The 19,920-nt window shown below is 41.0% G+C and overlaps 1 protein-coding gene across 4 annotated transcripts in view; it reads left to right on the forward strand.

Annotated features, from left to right (window-relative positions):
• elmo1 (engulfment and cell motility 1 (ced-12 homolog, C. elegans)) overlaps positions 1-19,920 on the forward strand; it is a 101,240-nt gene that overhangs the window by 75,977 nt on the left and 5,343 nt on the right. For all 4 annotated transcript variants that reach the window (XM_054605821.1, XM_054605820.1, XM_054605819.1 and 1 more), the window contains 3 exons: positions 11,689-11,852; positions 14,476-14,588; positions 19,167-19,274. In XM_054605821.1, coding sequence (XP_054461796.1) covers positions 11,689-11,852; positions 14,476-14,588; positions 19,167-19,274 — 385 coding nt within the window. The remainder of the gene's footprint in view (positions 1-11,688; positions 11,853-14,475; positions 14,589-19,166; positions 19,275-19,920) is intronic.

Below are 19,920 nucleotides of genomic sequence, written 5' to 3' on the forward strand. Positions count from 1 at the left end.
CTCCACTCCATCCTGTCTCTCTCAGCCTTGGATGAGCTTCAACCAGTGTTTTAGCCAGAGGGGTTTGACTCAGAATTAGAGTGGGGTCAGCCCCAGACTGCAGAGCAGGAGTCTGTGAAATACTGCCAGGACCTGATTTCATTCTGTTTCGGACAATACACAGTACAATTGTATCCACTTGCTGTGCTTTTAAACCCGGCTTTGTACAGAGGAACTGTGTCCTGGCTACTAGATGACCTACTATAATGAATTGTGCTGAATTGTTTAAGATATTAATAAATCAGTCGATTGACAAAAAGGTATTCTTAAGCAATTTTGATTAGTGCTTAATCATTAGTCATATATTTAAAAAAATATATATATATATATAGATTTGTTTATTATCAAATTGACATTGATTGATTTGAAAATGTTCTCTAGACATGTGATGGCAGTTTTTCACTATTTTCATTCATCTAAAAAAATAAACAAATTAAAGGAATAGTTTGACATTTTGAAGAGACTCAAATGAGAAGTCTGGTGTCATTCTCATACGTATATGTTTGTTCAGTAGGAAGCTAATGCTCAGAGACAACTAAGTTATAGTGTATAAAGACAGAAAAATCTTACCTGGCTCTGTCCTAACGTGAAAAAAACATCCATCTACCAGCACCTCTTAAGCCCACTTATTAACATGTTATATCTTATTTGTTTTGTTTATATCACAGCAAAATGGCTTAACTAGGGTGCTGGACTATTTATTGGCGGGGCCAGGCTAGCCGATTCCAGTCTTTGCGCTAAATTAAGCTAACTGACTCAAGCTCCATATTGAACAGACGGATACAAGAATGACATCAATCTTCTCATATAAGTCTCTGCATGAAAGCTAACAAGCGTAATCAACAAAATGACAAACTATTCCAACAGTTAGTTGCAGCCCCAGTAATTATACTGTTTACAATCCTACATGGCAAGCCAAGTTCAATCACAAAGAAAAACCATTGTTGTGTGTGTCTGTATCAGTGTCCTTTGAAAGTGCCCTTGAGCAAGACACCTTGAACCTGGTTACCCAGCCCTTCATCTTAATAAACCGAGCACAGATGTAAAGCAAAGCTGTTTTTTTGCTTGTGTTTGACTTTTCTCCTCTGACCTGAGGTGATCCACAGGAGAGTAGATAATCTGCTTTGTTCAACCATGTTGATTACTGACGTGTCCCATGTGGGATTATTCACTTGGTCATCCTCAAAAGCCCCTGCAGCTGCAGCAGACCGACCCCCTCATTAACCATCTAACATAATTTAATGTTTGGCTGATATGAAAGCCTATGACTGTGGGTTTAGATGCTATTCTAGTTTTACTTAAGGCTGCTCGCCACAAATCAGTTAAGGATGCTTAATGCAAATCAATGCAAACGATTTCTGGCTCTGCTCTTTAGCAACAGGACAGTTCCTCCACTTTGCCAGAAGGCTAACACGCACACATACAAGGTTAATGAAATGGGTGTGTCTGTTGTGTCCGGTCAGAAGTGATGTGACTATGATAATGTGAGTGCAGGTGTGAAAGGTTTTTGGGTGGATGCCCTGTTTGGATTCCAAAAAGCAGCTTGGTCCGGTAATGAAGGCGCTGCACAAGCTGCCATATGCCAACAACTGTGACTGCTGCTGTCGTGCTTTGCATGAAGCAGTACATCTATGACTCGTATCAGGACATAGTAAACCTGCCCCTCCCCCACTCCTCTTCTGCAATGAGACCCGCTGTTTTCTTATTCCATACTGGTTTTATTTACCTCTACAACCTCTCTAGATCTTTCCTCTCTACGTTCTTCCCTCGATCCCTTTATAGCTCTTTCTCTTTCTCTTCTTCCTGTGCTCTCTCCCCCTCTTTCCCTCTTTCCCTCTTTCCCTCCTCCTCATCCTTGTCTCTCGACCCCCCTCCACCTCTATTGTTGAATTCAGACAGGCTATTTATAACTTTCTGCCTGGCTGCCTCACCTCCCACTCCCTTAACAAGGTTTGTTTTATATTTTTTGCACATGTGTATGCGCACTTGGACCGTGCACGAATGTGTGTTTTGTACATGCGTCGCAATAAATAGGTGTGTTTGTGTTTGAGTCCTTGTAGGGTTAGTGTGTGGTTTTATCAGTTAGTTTTTTTTGGTGTGTGTGTGTGTGTGTGTGTGTGTGTGTGTGTGTGTGTGTGTGTGTGTGTGTGTGTGTGTGTGTGTGTGTGTGTGTGTGTGTGTGTGTGTGTGTGTGTGTGTGTGTGTGTGTGTGTGTGTGTGTGTGTGTGTGTGTGTGTGTGGCAAGAGCACAGTATGAATGCCGAGCTTTGTGTCTACGCAGGGGCTCGTTTCTTTTTCATCTGTGCATTGGTTGGTTTGATTTGTGTGCCTAAGGGGGGGATCTCTGATCTCAGGCAGCGTTGGCCCACTCACACTTAAAACGCAGAAGCTCCGCTCACTAATCAGACCAGAGAGATCAGCAACCATTAGCATCAAACCATCAGAGTTACATGAGCAGAGATGCAGAGCTAACATTTGGTTTTGTTGTGTTTCAAACTAATGATACTGTTGTCGCATCTTCACAGCTGCTCACTAGAAATCAGCTGTGGAAAAGATGAGAAAACACAAATTTTCTTGTCTTTTGATTTATTTATCATGTATTTAAAACTGTCTAATCTATTGATTTGTCGATGTGCATTTGTTTGATAAATATCTGTCAGAATTTTGTGCAAAGAAATACATACAGTTTATACCTTGGATTCTCCTTGTAGACAATGAAAGTCTCCGCAAAAGGCCTTGTGTTCAAATGCGTCTTATTGTGGATACGTGCTTGAATATGACTGCTGTAGGCCTCGTCATTAATAACCTGATAATTTTGTTGAATCCGCGTTTAATTTGAAGCACTTCATTCATCAGTGTGAGTATCACGAGGCATGTGAGGAAGATATCTGATACTTTGTTAGTAGTTTTCTATTTGGGAGTCATGGTGTTTCTCGATAGTCAACCTTGCCTCACACGAAAAGCAAAAACAAAAAAACTACGGCTGGGCCAAACCACACTCACATGAATAAAACCGCTTCCTTTGAGCCTTGCCAAACACACAATAGTGAGAAGTATTGTGCAGGAAGAAGAGCAGCACATAATTGTACGAATCAGCTAACTAACTCCATAACCCTGGAGGCCCTGAGTCCCGTTGCGCATGGAAATAAGCTAATTTGTCGAAAACCTTGTGGAAAATCTGTGTGGTGTCCACTGTTACAGTGCGGCTTGTGCAGCTCTCCTTAAACCCCAAAACTTTGGTTTCTAAAGGCCTTAATAGTTGCTCTTTGTATTATTCATGGCCAACTTGACTGACGTCAGTTTTTAGACCTCTTCAGATCCAAAAAGGTATTAAAGCTGATATTTCAGATAGAATTCATACTCCGCAAACGGGTGCATTATGGGTAGACTCTTGGGTAGGGATTGTTCCAGCTGGGAGTTATTATATGAAATATAATGAAATAAAACCTGTTTTGATGTCCTTGAATGGATGTTTAATCACAACCAATTTACTCATCCCTCTGGGACAATTAACGCAGAACGTTCATATTTCCTGCAACAACCGAGTCATAATAAAACATTAATGCAAAGCTGTGCACAAGCCAAGGTCGCCACTTGGCTTTCATCAGCATTTCTTAAATCGCAGTAAGTGGCGATTTCCCAGGCGACTTTGCTCTCCAGTCATCCATATGGGCTGTGCTGAGCCTCACATGGAGCCTGTTGTTGAAAAGAAGCTCCTCTGACAGTTTGTCTGGGCTTGCAGTGCTAGCACTCTAAATATGGCAACAGCAGCAAGCAGCAACAGCCGGCGTCAACCTTGCATCAGTCATGTGGAAGAAAGAATAGGATTGATGGAGGGGGGTCTCCAGATGTATTGTGTGCATGTGGGGTTATTGGGAATCTACATGGATCTAGTGCAGTGCCCCTCGAAAACATGCCTGTTAAGACTTTCTTGAGAATGGCTCATACAAAGAACTTCATATCAACACTGTGCTTCCATGAGTCTTTAGCAATACACCTGCCATGACATAGTGGTACTCACCCAAGTCGCAGCTAAAATTTTTGAATTATGTTACTCTTCTAAGTGATTGTACCCCGAATAGCTTAAAAAAGCCCCCCAAAGCACATCAGAAATGTGACACTCAACTGCATACTACTCACTGTGTACGTCTACTTCAGATAAAAACATTGTACTAATACATTTACCTGACAGATACATTTTAACCAAAAAAGAAAACAGGTCACACGGTCAGAAACATCCGTGAAAAACACCAGGCCAAAGCATGGATTTTATTAGCAACAATATTTTGCTGGCAATTACGTTACTAGTGTTCTATTTAAGTATCAAGTCATACAGCAGGGAAATACTCAACTAAGTTGCAGCTTACTCACGGTCACAGCGGTGAAATACACCCTGGTTCAATTCTACTTCCGATCAGCTATCTGCTTGTGTTACCTCTAGGGAAGTGGAAAAAGAGTTCGGCTGTAAAGTGAACAGCAGTCAATTAGCCGCAGTCTGCCTGCTGTGGACGACATGCTGGACTCAGACTACAGACCCTAAAGCTCTGCCTTAGATGCACCACAGAGCACTCTTTGCTTGTTTCTTCTAAGTTTATTCATATCAAACTGGTCACAAGCGCACTTCCTTGGTTCCCCACCATTACCAAGTGTGAAGTAGATCGAGTACTCGAGTTAAGCGATGGACCAAAATTCCTTGCTTTATTTTTGTTTTGTGTGTGTTGGTGCTTGTTCACACTGTATAATGCATGTAAGCGAGGGATGGATTAGTATGTGTGCAGTGTAAGTGTACGTTGAGTGTGTATATCTCTCTTGCCTTCAATACAGTATGTGCTTTTCCCTGTAGTGCAGTAAAACTGTCAAACAGGTCCCTAAGGCATTCAGAGAGGAAAGCTGCTTTTTTCCCGCTGTGCTTTAAAGTTACATTTACCCTTACCACTCTATTTTATTTTATTGAAATACCCAGATACAGTGACTTCTTACATTTCAGCTGTGGGGGGTGGATACATAATTGAAATTTTAATGGATGAAAGTAGTGCCTTTCCACTTAGTTGCTCTCAGCAGACGTGACAAAGAGCCATGACGGGTTGTCAGGAGAGTCTAACAAGAAAAGCTGAATATGCTGAATATAATCTTGGAATCTGTCTGCAGCATTCACTTCTTGTTCTTCACCCTCTATGCATTATGCTGTAAAAGGTCCTTACTAGGGTTGCATATTTGCAACATCGATTGATCATTTTGTATATGAAATGCCATGAACTGATGAAAAATGACCATCTTGTTTAACCAACAGTCCACTACCCAAATATATTCACTTTACAATTGTATAAAATGGAGAAAAGCAGCCAGTCCTCTCATTTTAGAAGCTAACCGCAAGCAATTTTGCAATCAGTTAATCAACTAATGATTTCAGCTCTAGTCATTATGTATGCAATAATCTTTTACTACTTATGTGACCCATATTCATTTTGTCACATTGACTATCCCCATCCTTCCTTCCAAATGGAGATAAAGGCTGTCACATGTTGTCCCCTTTATGTCATCTTCAATGTCTCCAACCATTATAACCATGACACCAGCAACATGGACTGTTGTCTCAAAACAGCTTTTTGTAGCCCGAGTGGGAAGCCTTTGAAGCACTACACTGTGTTGTGACCAAAGCGAAGCTGTAGTGTGTGTGTGTGTTCTGTCTAACGCCTGTCAGACGGAGATCTGGGTTTTGTTGTGCCTCCCCAAAACGTCCTCTCACACAGAATGCGCGGGTGACAGAGAGCAAAAACCAGCACAGTTGGCATTGTTGGCATAGATTAGTGTCACTATCATTCATAAACAGAAAGCAGAAGTAAACAATATCTGTTGCCTACATGGTGATAGGACAAATAAGGCTCATCCTAAACCTGTCAATACTTAATGTGATCCAGTGTGGACTACATTCTGGTTCTCCTGGATGAAAATTGTTTAATGTATTAGAATAAATAATTGATAACAACTGCATTTTTATTAGTTTCTCTATTTAATACAACCCGTAGCAGCACTCCTCTCTCTGTGCATCATGTTAGTAGACAGGCATCCTGTAATGCCCATCAAAGTGGCTTTGTTTTATTTTTAATGACATCGTGGTTGACGTTGAAGGAGATAATTATTAATTGAACACGGTGGCAGGGAGGTAAAATGTAATTACCATTTCAATAACAGGTAAATGGATTTCCTATATTCTCTTTTACTACTGATAATTAAAAAACACAGGCATTCGGATAGAACTGAACAATTGTGCATGTGTGATAATGAATTATTTTGTATGTAGGCAAGCGTGCATGTTTTGTCTACTTCAAGGCGTTAAAGGTGCAATGTGTAATGTCTAGCCACATGTGCTACAAAGAAATAGAGGTCAGTATTTTACCTTTACTACTGGGTCCATAAAATCTAAATTTAATAAGCACTTATTTAAAAAATAATGCGAAATTCAACCAAACGGCTGAAAATCTGAGAGCCGGTCAAAATATCACTGCTATCTTATAATGTTCGTTACGCTGGCCCTCTGAGTGTTTGCGCCACTTACCAGGGACTCTACCGTCTACATTTTGATAATATCAAAATGGCGAGAAACGATCATCTCGTCCTCCCAGCTGCAAGAAGACCACCCCGCCTGGAGGGGGAGCACACGGTAGCTGCGGGAGGCCACCACCTGTCAGCAACTCTTATTCAGCTAGCACAAACCCCAGCGCTGGGCCTCACAACGGGGTGGTGTAGCAGCCAACTTGCACACTCTACTCCTGACGAATCTATCTCCTGGTGGAGACGAACTATCAAAGTGGACACAGGCAATGGATGTATTATTGACAAGCCCTCGGTACAGCACTACTCCTTCGTTCTCTGGACTGAGGGCAAACTGGCGCTACAGTGACTCACTATTGCCTCTCGAGGAACAAGTAGTATTACCAGAAACTACAGGCCAGACCTTTCTGGTTGAAAATAAAATGCTCTGCAGCACAATAGATTGAAATATAAATAACAAAACTTCTTTCTTCTTAACTCTCTTTTGATGATGTTAATTATAAAAAAACGTTTTGGCCAGATCTTACACGTGAACACCTTTGAATGCACACCTCACCAATGCTCAAATTCTCACCATGTGACATAGACTTGTGACATAGACTTTTTGATTGCTTTCAGGGAGTATCAGCAAAGTCATTATTCTGTGATTACCACCTTATTTGCCCGCCAAAGTGCCTCTCCAGCACAATCTCCAGATTTCCCCACCCAGGCTTGAGGGGCGGGTGAGCATTTGACTGACAGCTGGTAAATGATGTCATTAGCATCCCTTTTAGGTAAATGGAGCAGCGGCGACAGTCGATTGGTCGGAGAGGGAGGGAGGTAATTTGTTACGGCTGTTGCGCTGTCGATGATGGATGGTGGGGCTACTCCAGGAAGAAGGAGCTGCCCAACTGTCCTGTTTGAGGACAGACTGAAGGGAGGAGAGGAAAAGAGTGAGGGTGGAGGAATGTGGCAGGAATGTACTAGATGGCTCATGGGACAGCGTTTAATTACTTTTGCTGACACTTGCTCTGCTGTCTAACTCTCCCTCCAAAGAGCTACAAGAAAGAATGATGGCCTGTTGTCCGGAAGAGATTAGGGAGCATGTAAGGGAATGTAGAGAAAGACAGAATTTAAGTTGGACAAGATACAGTAGAAGAGATAAATCTTGGATCAGCCGCTACGACAATGAACAGTTCTGCGCTGATCATCTGAAGTGCAGCCGAGATGACTTCAGTACAAAACTGAGCGTTAAAGGTGTGAGCTCATCCTGCAAAGTTTGTTCCTGCGCTGATGTCATCTCACCTCTACCAAGGTGCTCTCTGAGCAATCAGCCGATGAAAAAGAAGGATGAACATAAAATATTCATGATGCCCCTCCGCCCTGTTGTGAAAGGACCATGTGTTCGTATTAAATGTGATGAATATTCGGGGTGTTAATTAGCATGAGTGCAGCCACATGGGCCAACAGAATTGTTTTCCTTCCGGAGACATGACTGCAAACAAGGCATATTAATGAACATTCCCCTAGGACTGCTCCGCTGAAACATCAGGGCTGGGTGGTAGTCGATCTCCAGAGAGCAGGAGGATGTTGGAAAGCGAGTTGCATGTGACAACGAGATCTGTGTTAAAAAAGCTCGTAAAATCCCCCCAAAAATGGAAGTGTCCTGCTGATATCATGATTTCAGGGGACAATTTGGGTGTTTTGGGGTACAGCAAATGGATATCAAAGCTCATTTTTTGGTATACAGTTTCCTTTATTTTGAAATGGCTTCTTGAGGAAATATGTTCTTTCTAGACACACTGACAGACCATTAGTAATTTTAATCGGAAAATAAATTAGTTTGAGCCTTAATTATCAGGATTATATTCGTGTGTATGTGTGTGAAAATTTATGATAGGCAACTGTGTTGCTAAGTTGTTATTGAAAGTTGTGGACAGGAGTGATGAATCTCTTGTAGCATGATTGCAAGCTGTGGCTTCATCAATTTGTCTGCTCATTTTTCACCTCAAACAGGAGGACAAGCGGAGGCTGAGGCTGAAAGGCCGGTCCTGGGGGTTGTAAATCTGCTGTTAGCTGGACACCTGTTTCTCCCCATGACAATGTGACGTACATATTACAGGGAGAATACAGAAAACAGTCAAAACCACCAGAGGGGTAGCTTTAATATGTTTCAAGCTGTTTTAACTGAGGGAGGAATGGACAGCTGTTTTTATGGATGGATAAAGAGATGGAGAGATGGGAAGGGACGGACACAAATTAATTAAAAAGAATAATCCTCCTTTGTATAAGCTCCTACAAGCCATCATCTCAGCTCGCAGTCTCTGCACGTAGACCTCTAGAACAAGTCCTGACCAACAAGGAGGGAATGTATCGACCCTCGCCCTCTAGTGGTTGGTCAGTCTTTTGTGTCACCTTGTGTTACACCTTTGTTTCCTAATGATTTTATGAGGTTAATATTCTGCACACATGGTCTGGAGCGGCGCTTCTTTTTAAATGGCAAAGATCATGATCTTCTGTCTGCCTCTTTCAAAGGGGATTTGAAGGATGTACTTGTTCCGAGTAACTGATGTTCGGCTTCAACTTTCATGCCAGTCAGGTTTTAGATTACACGGAACAGGACCTCATGTGCACAGATGTGGGTCTCAGTCTGAGCTTTGTAGATTAATCAGACTACACAGGTTCAAATTTTAGACTCTGCAAGTGATTTTTGGAAAAAAATATGATTCTAATAGTTTGTCATATTTGGCCATTAATATGTTGTATATAGCTACTTTCAGCTGGTGCCAAAAAGCCACATGCTTGCATCTCTAAATTTATTTGACCCAACCATCTTGTTTTCTGTTGCCGTTGTCTCGCGTTTATTTTTTCAAGGTCAATTTGTTGCCCATTTGTTAGAAAATACACTGCCATTATCCCCTCTGAACATATTTGCATTCCAAAAGATAATCCCTGGATTAAATTGTGTAATCAGTGAGAAAATCACTTTTTTCCCAGTATTTTTTTGTGGTGGGAGCTAAGTGTTAACTTCAGGGCTTATCAGATAACGAGTCATAAATGGGTTAATGCCTCTTCATGGCACTGTCACTGTACAGCAGCAGCAAAAGGAGAGTCTGAGCCCAGACCATTTCTTAATGCATTTTTTACTCAGCGAATGCAATGCTGATTCAAGAGGATTATCCCCGATCGCCTTTGTTGGGTTTTCGGTGCCGGTGGAGGTTTGTGCTGTTCATATTTCATTTTTGGCAGCTCAATTCATCTATTTATAATGCTTTCACCCCTGGCTTAGTCTGACTTGTGAGAGCTCAGAGGTTAGCAAGTTGATGAGTAAGCGCCTTGCAGTACACTTAAACAGCAAGAAAAATATTACATAAGACTGTGTTGGGCATCTTGGCTCACTGGGTTTTGGCATAGTTGAGGTTGAGGAGCACAGGAGATTACAGAAAAGGAGAACACACCAGTTATAAGGAAAGGAAAAAACATCTACCTCTGACTACATACAAACACAAAACTCATCCTCACCCTAAACTCTTTGAGTCCTCGTAGTGTGAGGAAATGTTTGCAGAGGCTTGAAATTTTTTGGGCCACAAGCATTTCATTAACCAGGCCTTGCACAGTAAAGAGAAAAATACAATAGAGTAAAATCAAAGAGAAAAGAAGGGAAGACAAAGACTATTTCTTTCTGTCAACTCAGTATGATCTGATCCAGTTTATTAGCATCTGAAGGCCCGGAGGTGGCTGCTAACAAGGCTGATCCGTAATCAGGGCTGCTTGTCACGTCTACCATCACATCTCCTGCAGTAATTCGAACAGAGCTGCTCAAACTTGCTAGAAAAATATTATGAAGCCAAGTGCATCAGCAGGATTTACAGGCCCACATCTATCAAAGCTCTGTAAGCTACTCTCAGTTTCAAGGGGAAACCACTGTTGCAGGTGATGTTTGCTCCCTTGTGTGTGGGCTGAATATCTTTACAAATAAAGTAAATAAAACTATCTTTAAGTTATATTAGTGCAGAAGTTTGAATAAGGCAGACTGCAAATCAGATTGTACGAGTGTAAAGCTAGCTTAGTACTCATTTCCTGAGGCTCAAGTGTGTGTGCGGAAGGATGAGGAGATTTTATACTTTGATAAGAATTAGTGCTTTATTAACTTTGTAAAAGTCTGTGGGATTAATTCAATTTCACATTTTAATGCATTTAAGCACTGTTCAGTTCAGGCCCTTGGTTTTGTTTGGTAAAATCCAGTGTTCAGGGCTCAATGGCATGAGCTAAAATGTGAAAGCAATAAAGTGCAAGCATGGCAGGATCAAAAAACTCACAATTCATCAACGATTTGATCCTTTACCATAACGTTTATTACTTATTGATAGCTTTTGTTAGGTTTTTCCCATCAGATTTATTGAGAGAATCATATAAATCCTCTTGTTAATTTTCACCGGCTAGCCACTATTTTCCTTTTTTATTTCCGTAAACATAAGATATCCTCTTGAGTCTGTTTGTGGTCTGGCAGTAGAGTATAGATATTGCTTGTTCACTTCTGATGATTTGATTTTCACACACACACACACACACACAGTTCTGTGTGTAGACTTTAATTATCTCTTGACAGCGATAAATACACTGAAGGCAAATTGATCTAGACATTCATGAAGTGTTTTTCTATTGTATTGTTGCCCCGGTTGATCACAAAGACCCCTCAAGTGGGATTGATGACTTGGAACACCATTCATGTCATGCTTCTGCAGCCAAAGCCAGACTAATGGTATAAGCTAGCTGGGGAATTAAAAGCAAGTTCTGTCATGCATTTCACTGGTGCATGATACCAAGGCTAAAAATTGACTAGACACTGTCGAATGATTCCTTTCTGCTCTTTTCCTCTTAAAGATCAGTGCACCAGACTGGATTACAGGCTACAGTTCTGAAAAAAATAAAAATGATAATCCTGTCGGGAACTGAACAGGAGTTTATATGCTCCACTGCCCCCTGTAATATGGAGGGGGTTAGTTTGAACTTTCCTGACTGTACTGACTCTGTCTTTGGCCAATACACACACACTTCTGTGGATCCTGCATCCATGATGATTTCATCACGCCCTCCTCCGCCTCTTCTCCTCCGCAGGTAATGCAGGTGGTGAGGGAGCAGATCATGCGAGCGCTGACTCTCAAGCCTAATTCCCTGGACCAGTTCAAGAGTCGCCTGCAGAACCTGAGCTACACAGAGATCCTGAAGATACGCCAGTCCGAAAGGATGAATCAGGAAGACTTCCAGTCCCGCCCCATCCTGTGAGTCAACCAATCAATGACCAGTGTGATGTAGACACTTTTGTCAAAGGGTTGTATTGTTTGCCCGAAGTGTCCCACAAAAGCTTATTGGGAAGTCAAAATGGCAACAAATTGCTGGACTTAATGTGAATACCATTGACTGTACTCATGTATACTGTAGGTCTGACAGCTTTGTTTAGTAAATCCACTCTGAATACAAGGAAAAGTAAGACATTTTCTGTAGAGTTGGAGAAACTGCTCAGTGATATCTCCTTCTCCTCAACTACCTAAACAGGATATCATTTGCATCTGCAAAAAGAGTTGTGGTCGTTTATATACTTGTAATTGCTTATTTTTCCATTTGTCAACCAAATACCAGCAACTGACACTAAGCAGGTTGCTCCTGCGCTCTCCTCCCACGATTGAAATATGCATTAAATTCAAATTGTCTGCAGTTGGCATTCCTAGTGAATACTCCATTAACGACCCTCCAGCTCGCAAAGCATGGAGAGCCAGTCTGTAATAGATCATTCATTGACTGATCATGGTTGCAGGGCCTGTAATGGAGAACATTGTTTTGTCCTGCCTGTATTTAATGGAGTATAGCTAGCACTATTGGAAAATTGTTCCACAGGGAGAGTTCGTCCCTCTGAACAGTAATCAATTCTGAGCCAACGGCTTATTGAATCGATATTTGAAGGGTAGAGACCAAACTTTTAAACGCCAATTAATCCTATTTGAGAAAGAACGGAAGAATGAAAGCAAAGGAAAGTGTAGAAAATGTACCCGAAAAAATTCTCATTTAGAATTACGTAACAAAAACACAGTGTAGTATGTATCTTATCTTAAAAATACAAGAGTATAGCAGAATGCAACAAGGCAGAAATTGACACTGAAATGAAAAAGCACATTTGAACATTTTATAATACTTTATCACAGAATGACTGTTGGAAAGCATCACAGACTGATGAGTCTGTCTTAAACAACGTGCGACTACCCAAGGTTGGAATTTTCCTCTAATCAATACAGCACAGTCATGACTTGTAAACATAATGAGCAGCGCATGTCAGACTGCAGATTTAAAGGAGCTCTGTATCGTCTGCTATAAGTGCTTTCTGCTATCAATTAATGTAGAGAACGACTTTAGACATCAAAAGAAGGTGAAGAGGAGCCTTTATGGCTTCAGATCTAAGCTGTGTCTCCTGTAGAGCGTCTTTTTGTCTTATATTTGGTTTTGACTCTGAGGTATTTCTGCTTTAATCAATATAATGCAGTTTGTTTAACGTAAGTGGAAAGTTTTGTATTTACTGACTGTTGCTTGCACTAAAAATATAATCAACACCACATAAATTCATGCAGCAGATCAACTCAGAACTGCTGATGATGCACTTCTGAGAAAAATACTAATACACAACTTAATTGTAATGCAGTCCCCAGAAAATGAGGATGAAAAGTGGTTGTAATGTAATTCATTATTGATTCCCTGCTCAACCTGTGCATAAATATTTCACTAATATACTGGGGTAGGTACTTTACATTTCTGCAGAGCTGGAAATTGTTTATTTTGCCTCACTTCTTTAATCATGTGAAAACCTGATACCACCCAGAGTGCTTCCTTTATAGAGAACACCTCAGCCCTTTAATTCAATCGTCTATGGTGATTTTTTTTAATTATTTTTTTTGGCATTTGCTGGAAAGGATCAGTTTGAATTGAACCTGGAGCTGCTTCCTAAAAGGGCAATGCAGCCAAACCATCAGATAGTCTCAGATCAGTCTCCTGTGTCTAGCTCAGTCAGAAGAGAAGCACGAGCCATCATCATCCATCCTACCTGCAATGAGCCACACTTTTCCAACCAGCTGCTTCTTTAAAGAAACCAGAGTGAAGGTCTGACCACAGATCAATGTAATGACCGGAGTCACTGATGAGGCAAACACACAAGACTGCCAGGATGAGACAGATGAAGGGAGATGAGGGCGGATCAGCCTGAAGAAGACAAGGGAGAGAAAAAAGGACCAAAATGTGATCAAGGACATCAGCAAGGGAAAATACAAGTAAATTATAGAAATGTAAGCTTTTACGTGACTGGAAAAGCTGAAATCCTGTCAAGGTCTGCCTGTTTCTAAAGAAAGGAAAATAATAAAAGGCAAATTGTAAGAGAAAAGACTCAAGTATAATGATGAGAAATAAAGATGGGGAGCAGCAGCGCTGCTCGGGCAGATAATATAAATAATTTATGTTGACTAGTGCTGTGTGCTCCACATTCATATGCAACACAGACACACATGCATGTAGAATCATGAATAATGACAGCGACAGCTGAGGCAGCACAGATTCCCACTGATCAGCCTTGTGGGACGCTCTACATGACATATTTCTGATTGTGTGAACATGTGCATGCATGTTTGGACGTATTTCTGTGTTTCTGGCATTTTCTCTTCCCCCCTGACAGCCTTAATCCAGGGGTTTGAAATGAATAATGCACTTTGCCAGAGAACCTGGCATATGTTAAACAATTAACTTCCAGATCTCAGCGCATCATGTACCTCACTGTCGACCCACTTTCCACATCTGGAACGATGTAGTTTATAGAATATAGATATTTCTCTTAAACCAATAATGTATTTATTTTGTGTTTCTCTGAAGGGAGCTGCGAGAGAAGATCCAGCCGGAGATCATGGAGTTGATCAAACAGCAGAGGCTCAACAGGTTGTGTGACGGAACCTGCTTCAGGAAAATCAGTAGTCGCAGGAGGCAAGGTGAGACACACAGCCCTCACATGCATGCGCACATGTATAAAAAAACACACATACATCCACAGATAATAACCACACAGGGATGGAAATTCACATCACTCCCGTGCTGTGTTCACAAGGGTAATCCTTCCTCTCTAGTAACCTCTGTCTGTTTGTTCTTCATCCCTCCTCTCTGCACTCATCGGCCTATTCCCTCTGCTTTACAAAAATCCCACAGGAAATGTGTATCACAGGAGATCTTTGAAGCTCTGGGCTGCTGTGAATCTTTTGTCATGATAGTCCATACATTTTTTTCTGGCTCTGTCAGCCGATGAGGCAGAGACACATGCGACATGCTGCCTCTTTTACTGGTACACATACAGGTAGAATAGTTATCCGCACACTTAAATATATGCAGAGAACACTTTATTTTAGCTTTTGGTCTAAAGGACCTTCAACAGAACATTGGTACACGTCTTTATCTCTTCAGATGCACAAACACGCTGTTTTTTCCCTCCTTTTTGCCCCAGCATGCAAAAAAATACAAAGGTGCATAAAAATAGAAAGACATGGTGAACACACATTTATATACAGTTGTCATGATGAATTATAGAGAAAGCTTTGAGAAAAGAAATTAAAGAGTGATGAAAGAGCCGACCGTGGTAACCCCGGGCTCCACACTACAGTATGGAGGGTGTAGTGAAAATGTTAAAGCAGTGTATGTTTGGCTGAAACATAACACAAGTTAGACTATTTGTGGGTTGGTGGATGTGGAAGACGGCAACTTTCAGAGGATATCTTGAGATCATCATTCATGCCATGATATGTAGGAAGCAAATGTCCATTTGTCTATAAAAGTAATGTGCATTTATAGACATACTCTTTAGACTTGATATAGTGTAAGTATTGATAATATATCTCCCCAGTGAAACAGTAGAGGAGTAGGGACGAATGATTGAAAGGGAAAACCCAGCAGCCAGCTCAGATAGGACCGTATTCGATCCCTTTTTTATAATATTGAGTTTCACACTCACTGCCTCTAGAAAGAAAGGAGGGAGGAAAGAAAGAGTAGTACATGAAGCATCAGTAGCATTTATATGGAGTGAAACTGATCTCAAAGGGTCCAGAATTTGTATAACATGATCTATGGATGAAAAAGAACGAGTTGTTCGTAATTTGGGGTATTCACAAATGCGTGTTCCAATCTACACACAAATACCAAGAAATTTGAATATGTGAAAATAGTCTTAAAACTCCAAATGCAAATGTAACCTGATCCTTGAGTATCGGGCAATCCATGCACACACATTAAACAATCTGTAAAATAAATACAAATAAAATCAAAAATAATTTTAGACATGATCAGATCTGTGAATTTGAAATTAAGAATCTGTACTTAAAATCTGAATATTTAATCAGGTTGTGATGTGTGCATTTGTAAAACTGTTTTACATACGTTCAAATTGCTCTGTATGTGTGTAGATTGAAACACATGTTCTTGATGACCCAAATCACGCACCAGTCGTACACATTTGTGACCACTTTGAGATCAGTTTCACTCCATAAATGTAGCCTGTATAATATACCGTTTCTCGCTCAAAGGAACCGGTAAAACCTGTGAAATCCCTTCACTCTTCTTTCCTCCCTTTTGCACTTTCCCTAAACCCTCTCTGTCTATTTATACAAATGAAAAATAAAAGAGACCCAGGTTGTAAGTCGGTTTGTTGTTATTGCTTTGTTGTCATCAGCTTCCCCGCAGGAACTGTACTTCTTATAAGTCAAATTAAATTTAGCACAACCAGGTAGAGTTTTTCCTTGACACTGATGCATTCTGGCATTTGAAAGCCTCGTCATAATTTGTCATGGCAGCTGTCATCCAGATGTTGTCAAAGCTGAATTACAGAAACAAACAAAAAAACTGAAAAGGAATGGAGTGGGGGAAAAAAGGATTTGAAAAGATGTTGCAGGACAGATGTTCAGGTGGAAAGCATCACCCAGATCGAGTATCTGATCGTTTCACTGCTTTTGGTCGGCTGATTTATGTTTGTCTGGCTTTTACTCAGTGACAAGCTGGGAATAGTCTCATATTACCATATCACGGTTCGTTTGGAGATCCTCAAAGGAATGGAGGACACGCACGCATATGAGCGCATCAGCACACATACTAAACACAGAAATAAAAGATCTAGCCATTCAGGAGCAGTACACCTGCACACAGCCGTACAAAAGCAGTTCAGGAGCCTCACTGGATTTAATTTAGCAAACTAGCCCGTAGGGTTACACTGGCTTTAATCTGCTGCAACGGCACGCTGACTGTAAGGGAGTAGTCTGCCTGCTCCAAGCTATCTGTAGCTGTCTTTGCCTCTGAGGACTATTGATGGTGTCAAGGACATTCTGTTTCTCTCATTTTTTATTTTGTTTGTTTGTATTTTTCTCCTTGTGAACGTTTGAATGTAAACCACCTTTGTGTGCTCCTTCCCTCTTCCGTTCCCCTCACTCTCATCCCACTTTCCTCCACCCATACTCATCTATCCTCTCCTCCCTCTCCTCTCTGAGCCTTTGTTATCATGCTGGTACTTTACGCAGTATATCTACACGTTGACAATGTGAAGAGCACTTTGTCTTGTCTAGGCGAGCTGAACAAGAATAAAAGGAGCCCTGCAGCTAGTTTATTTTTCACATGGGGTTCACACAAGATGAAACTTGGTTTATGTGTCATTCTTTTCTTGTCTATTGCACTCAGACAGACTTTCACAATACTTCTTAGTCTACTATATCTACATCCTATATTTTTAAATACATAAAATCTGCTGCCGTCCTCCCTCAATCTCTCCTCCCACTTCTCCAAGTCCTCCAGCCTGCATCGACTCTAGTACCTTCATCAAATATTAATTTGGCTGACTTCAGTGCAGGTGACTCTTCACTCTACCTTCCAAAGTGCTACTCTGTCCATTACAGGGGGATGCTTCTCTCTAAAAGCTCCGGTTGATGGTCTTTTGAAGTATTAAAGAAAACTTGTTACCTGTGCAGTCTTTTAAGTGCAGCTTACTGGCAGGTAACTTGGAGCTCGGGAGATTGTACCTTGCATAAATGGTGCGCTAACGGAAAAAATAACTTGGATATTTGGCCTGATTCTTTTAAATCTTACCATGTTGTTCACTCATGTTCTAGCAGCTGAATCAGAAAAATATAGTTTGAATGATAACAGAATAAAATTCAGTCCAAAATAGAAATACAGTGTCTTAAAGTCAAATGAAGAACATATGCTGTGCAGACACACATGCACGCACACATCAGTCACGCTTTCAGTTATGCTGAAAGTCTTGATGGTGTCTTCTCCCAAAACACTCCTCCCCTCACAGCCGCTGCACACATCTCTATACACTCCCCGTGGACACTCTGCACCAGCCTGGCATCGCCAAATATATATTTTCAGCAATTAGGATTTGGACTGTGCCACCCATGCACATGCCAGTCAGATCTCCCCAGTCTGTGCCCACTCACTGCCAGCTTAGCTCAGCGCCCACCTTAGCAGGGAACCACTAACGAACACCAGGCCGGCCGCAGAGGCCGAAACTGCACTTTACAGTAGTTACAAGCTGCTGGAGGATTACACATTACATCAGCCAAGTGAAAAACGCACTTAACTCATCATCATCAGTTATGTATTTTTCAACATATGATGTCTTGCTCAAATTCTGTCCAGCCTTCAACAAAACCTGAGTGAAACTGTCTCAATAACATATATCGGGTTGCATTATGTAGTAACGCTCCCTTATCAAGGTACTAAAAAGTTATGTCTCATTTTCTAATTTTAGGACGTGTGTGTAAAAGTCTTATAGCTACCTGTCTTGTATGAATAATGCAGCCAGATCAACCTTGACGACATTATCCTTCGTATGCAGCACAACATTTAAGGGTCCTTTGTGCTTTTTTGCCTTTATTATTTCTAATATTTTACTTGTGAGAAATAAAAAAACATTAAGTACAGTCTCTAAATGACCAATAAGTAGCATCCTCACCTTTTTAAAACAGTCTCAGAAAGTGGATATGAAAAAACGTTTCAGTTTTTAGTATTTCAGAGTACATTCAAAGCCCCATTTATTAACTTGTAAACATTCTTTAAATATTTGGTGCTTCCTGTAAACATTTGGGGCCTCCTGCTTGTACATGTTTGATTTTTGTTTTTCCTGTTTAAAAGAAATAAAATGTAATCTTGCATAGTTAAGGTTTCATCAGAGAACGAAACCCTGGCTGTCTTTGTGCTGTGATCTTGACTTCAGTGTGTGGATTGTTGTTGAATCATTATTTAGATGATGAAGGCCAGCCATCTGTATTGTTGCACATCAAGATCCCTCCCTCATGCAGAGCATCATGGCCCATCTGTGGATTTTCCTCAAGGCTGTTTTCTTTTTTCTTTTTTTTGGTTTTCAGATTTTTTGCCATGCTAATTTTCTCCCTTGTTGATGACTCATGCAATCCCATATGATGTCTTATGCCAGCCGCTGACTGATTTCATAACTCCCCTCCTCTCTCTCTCTCTCTCTCCTTCTCCCCCTTTCCTCCCCTCTGTCTTCCTTTCTCCTTGTGTTTTTTTCCCAGATAAGTTTTGGTATTGCCGTCTGTCTCCGAACCATAAAGTCCTGCACTACGGAGATTTGGAAGAGAGTCCTCAGGGCGAAGTGCCCCACGACTCTTTACAGGACAAACGTGAGTGTCAAATGAAATTATTGATAGTCTTTACCGACTATTGTGACACAGTATGTTTTTTTTATTGCAGCTCACAATATTCATACAAATATGTATTTTCTACAAGTCTGCAGTCTCTATCCTCGCTGATATCATGCATAGCCCCAACATACAGTATGACCAAGTGACTGTCATTGACATTGACTGCTGGCTTTAAAGCTACAGTCAGTATCTGTGACCCAACCGCCATGTTGAGAACAGTCGAGCCAAAGACCAAGCATCGCCCAATAACCAGAGCAAACTTTATCATTTTACAGCCAAACAGTACACTAAAATGTGTTTCTGAAAACATTTAAGCCTAGAAATAGGTAGCAGAATCTTGATTCATATTTGAATCCTTTGCTCTTATTTGTTGTTTTTCTTTTAGTGCCCAAGGAGCACTAAAAGGAGCACTAAAAAGAGCACTAAAAGGAGCACTAAAAGAAGGCAGAGGAACCTGATTTTATGCCACTGTGCCAGCGACAGCTGTGGCCTGAGGCATTCTGTTTTCGGACAGACGGCAGACTGAGTGGTCCATTCTTGTCAAAGCGACATCTAGGGAAAACCTTGAAGGACTATTTCTCAAATTTGGCTCAAACGTCTTCCTGGATTCGTAGATGAATTGATT

This window comes from Anoplopoma fimbria, chromosome 10 (assembly GCF_027596085.1).
Source record: "Anoplopoma fimbria isolate UVic2021 breed Golden Eagle Sablefish chromosome 10, Afim_UVic_2022, whole genome shotgun sequence".
Classification (NCBI taxonomy): Eukaryota; Metazoa; Chordata; class Actinopteri; order Perciformes; family Anoplopomatidae; genus Anoplopoma; species Anoplopoma fimbria.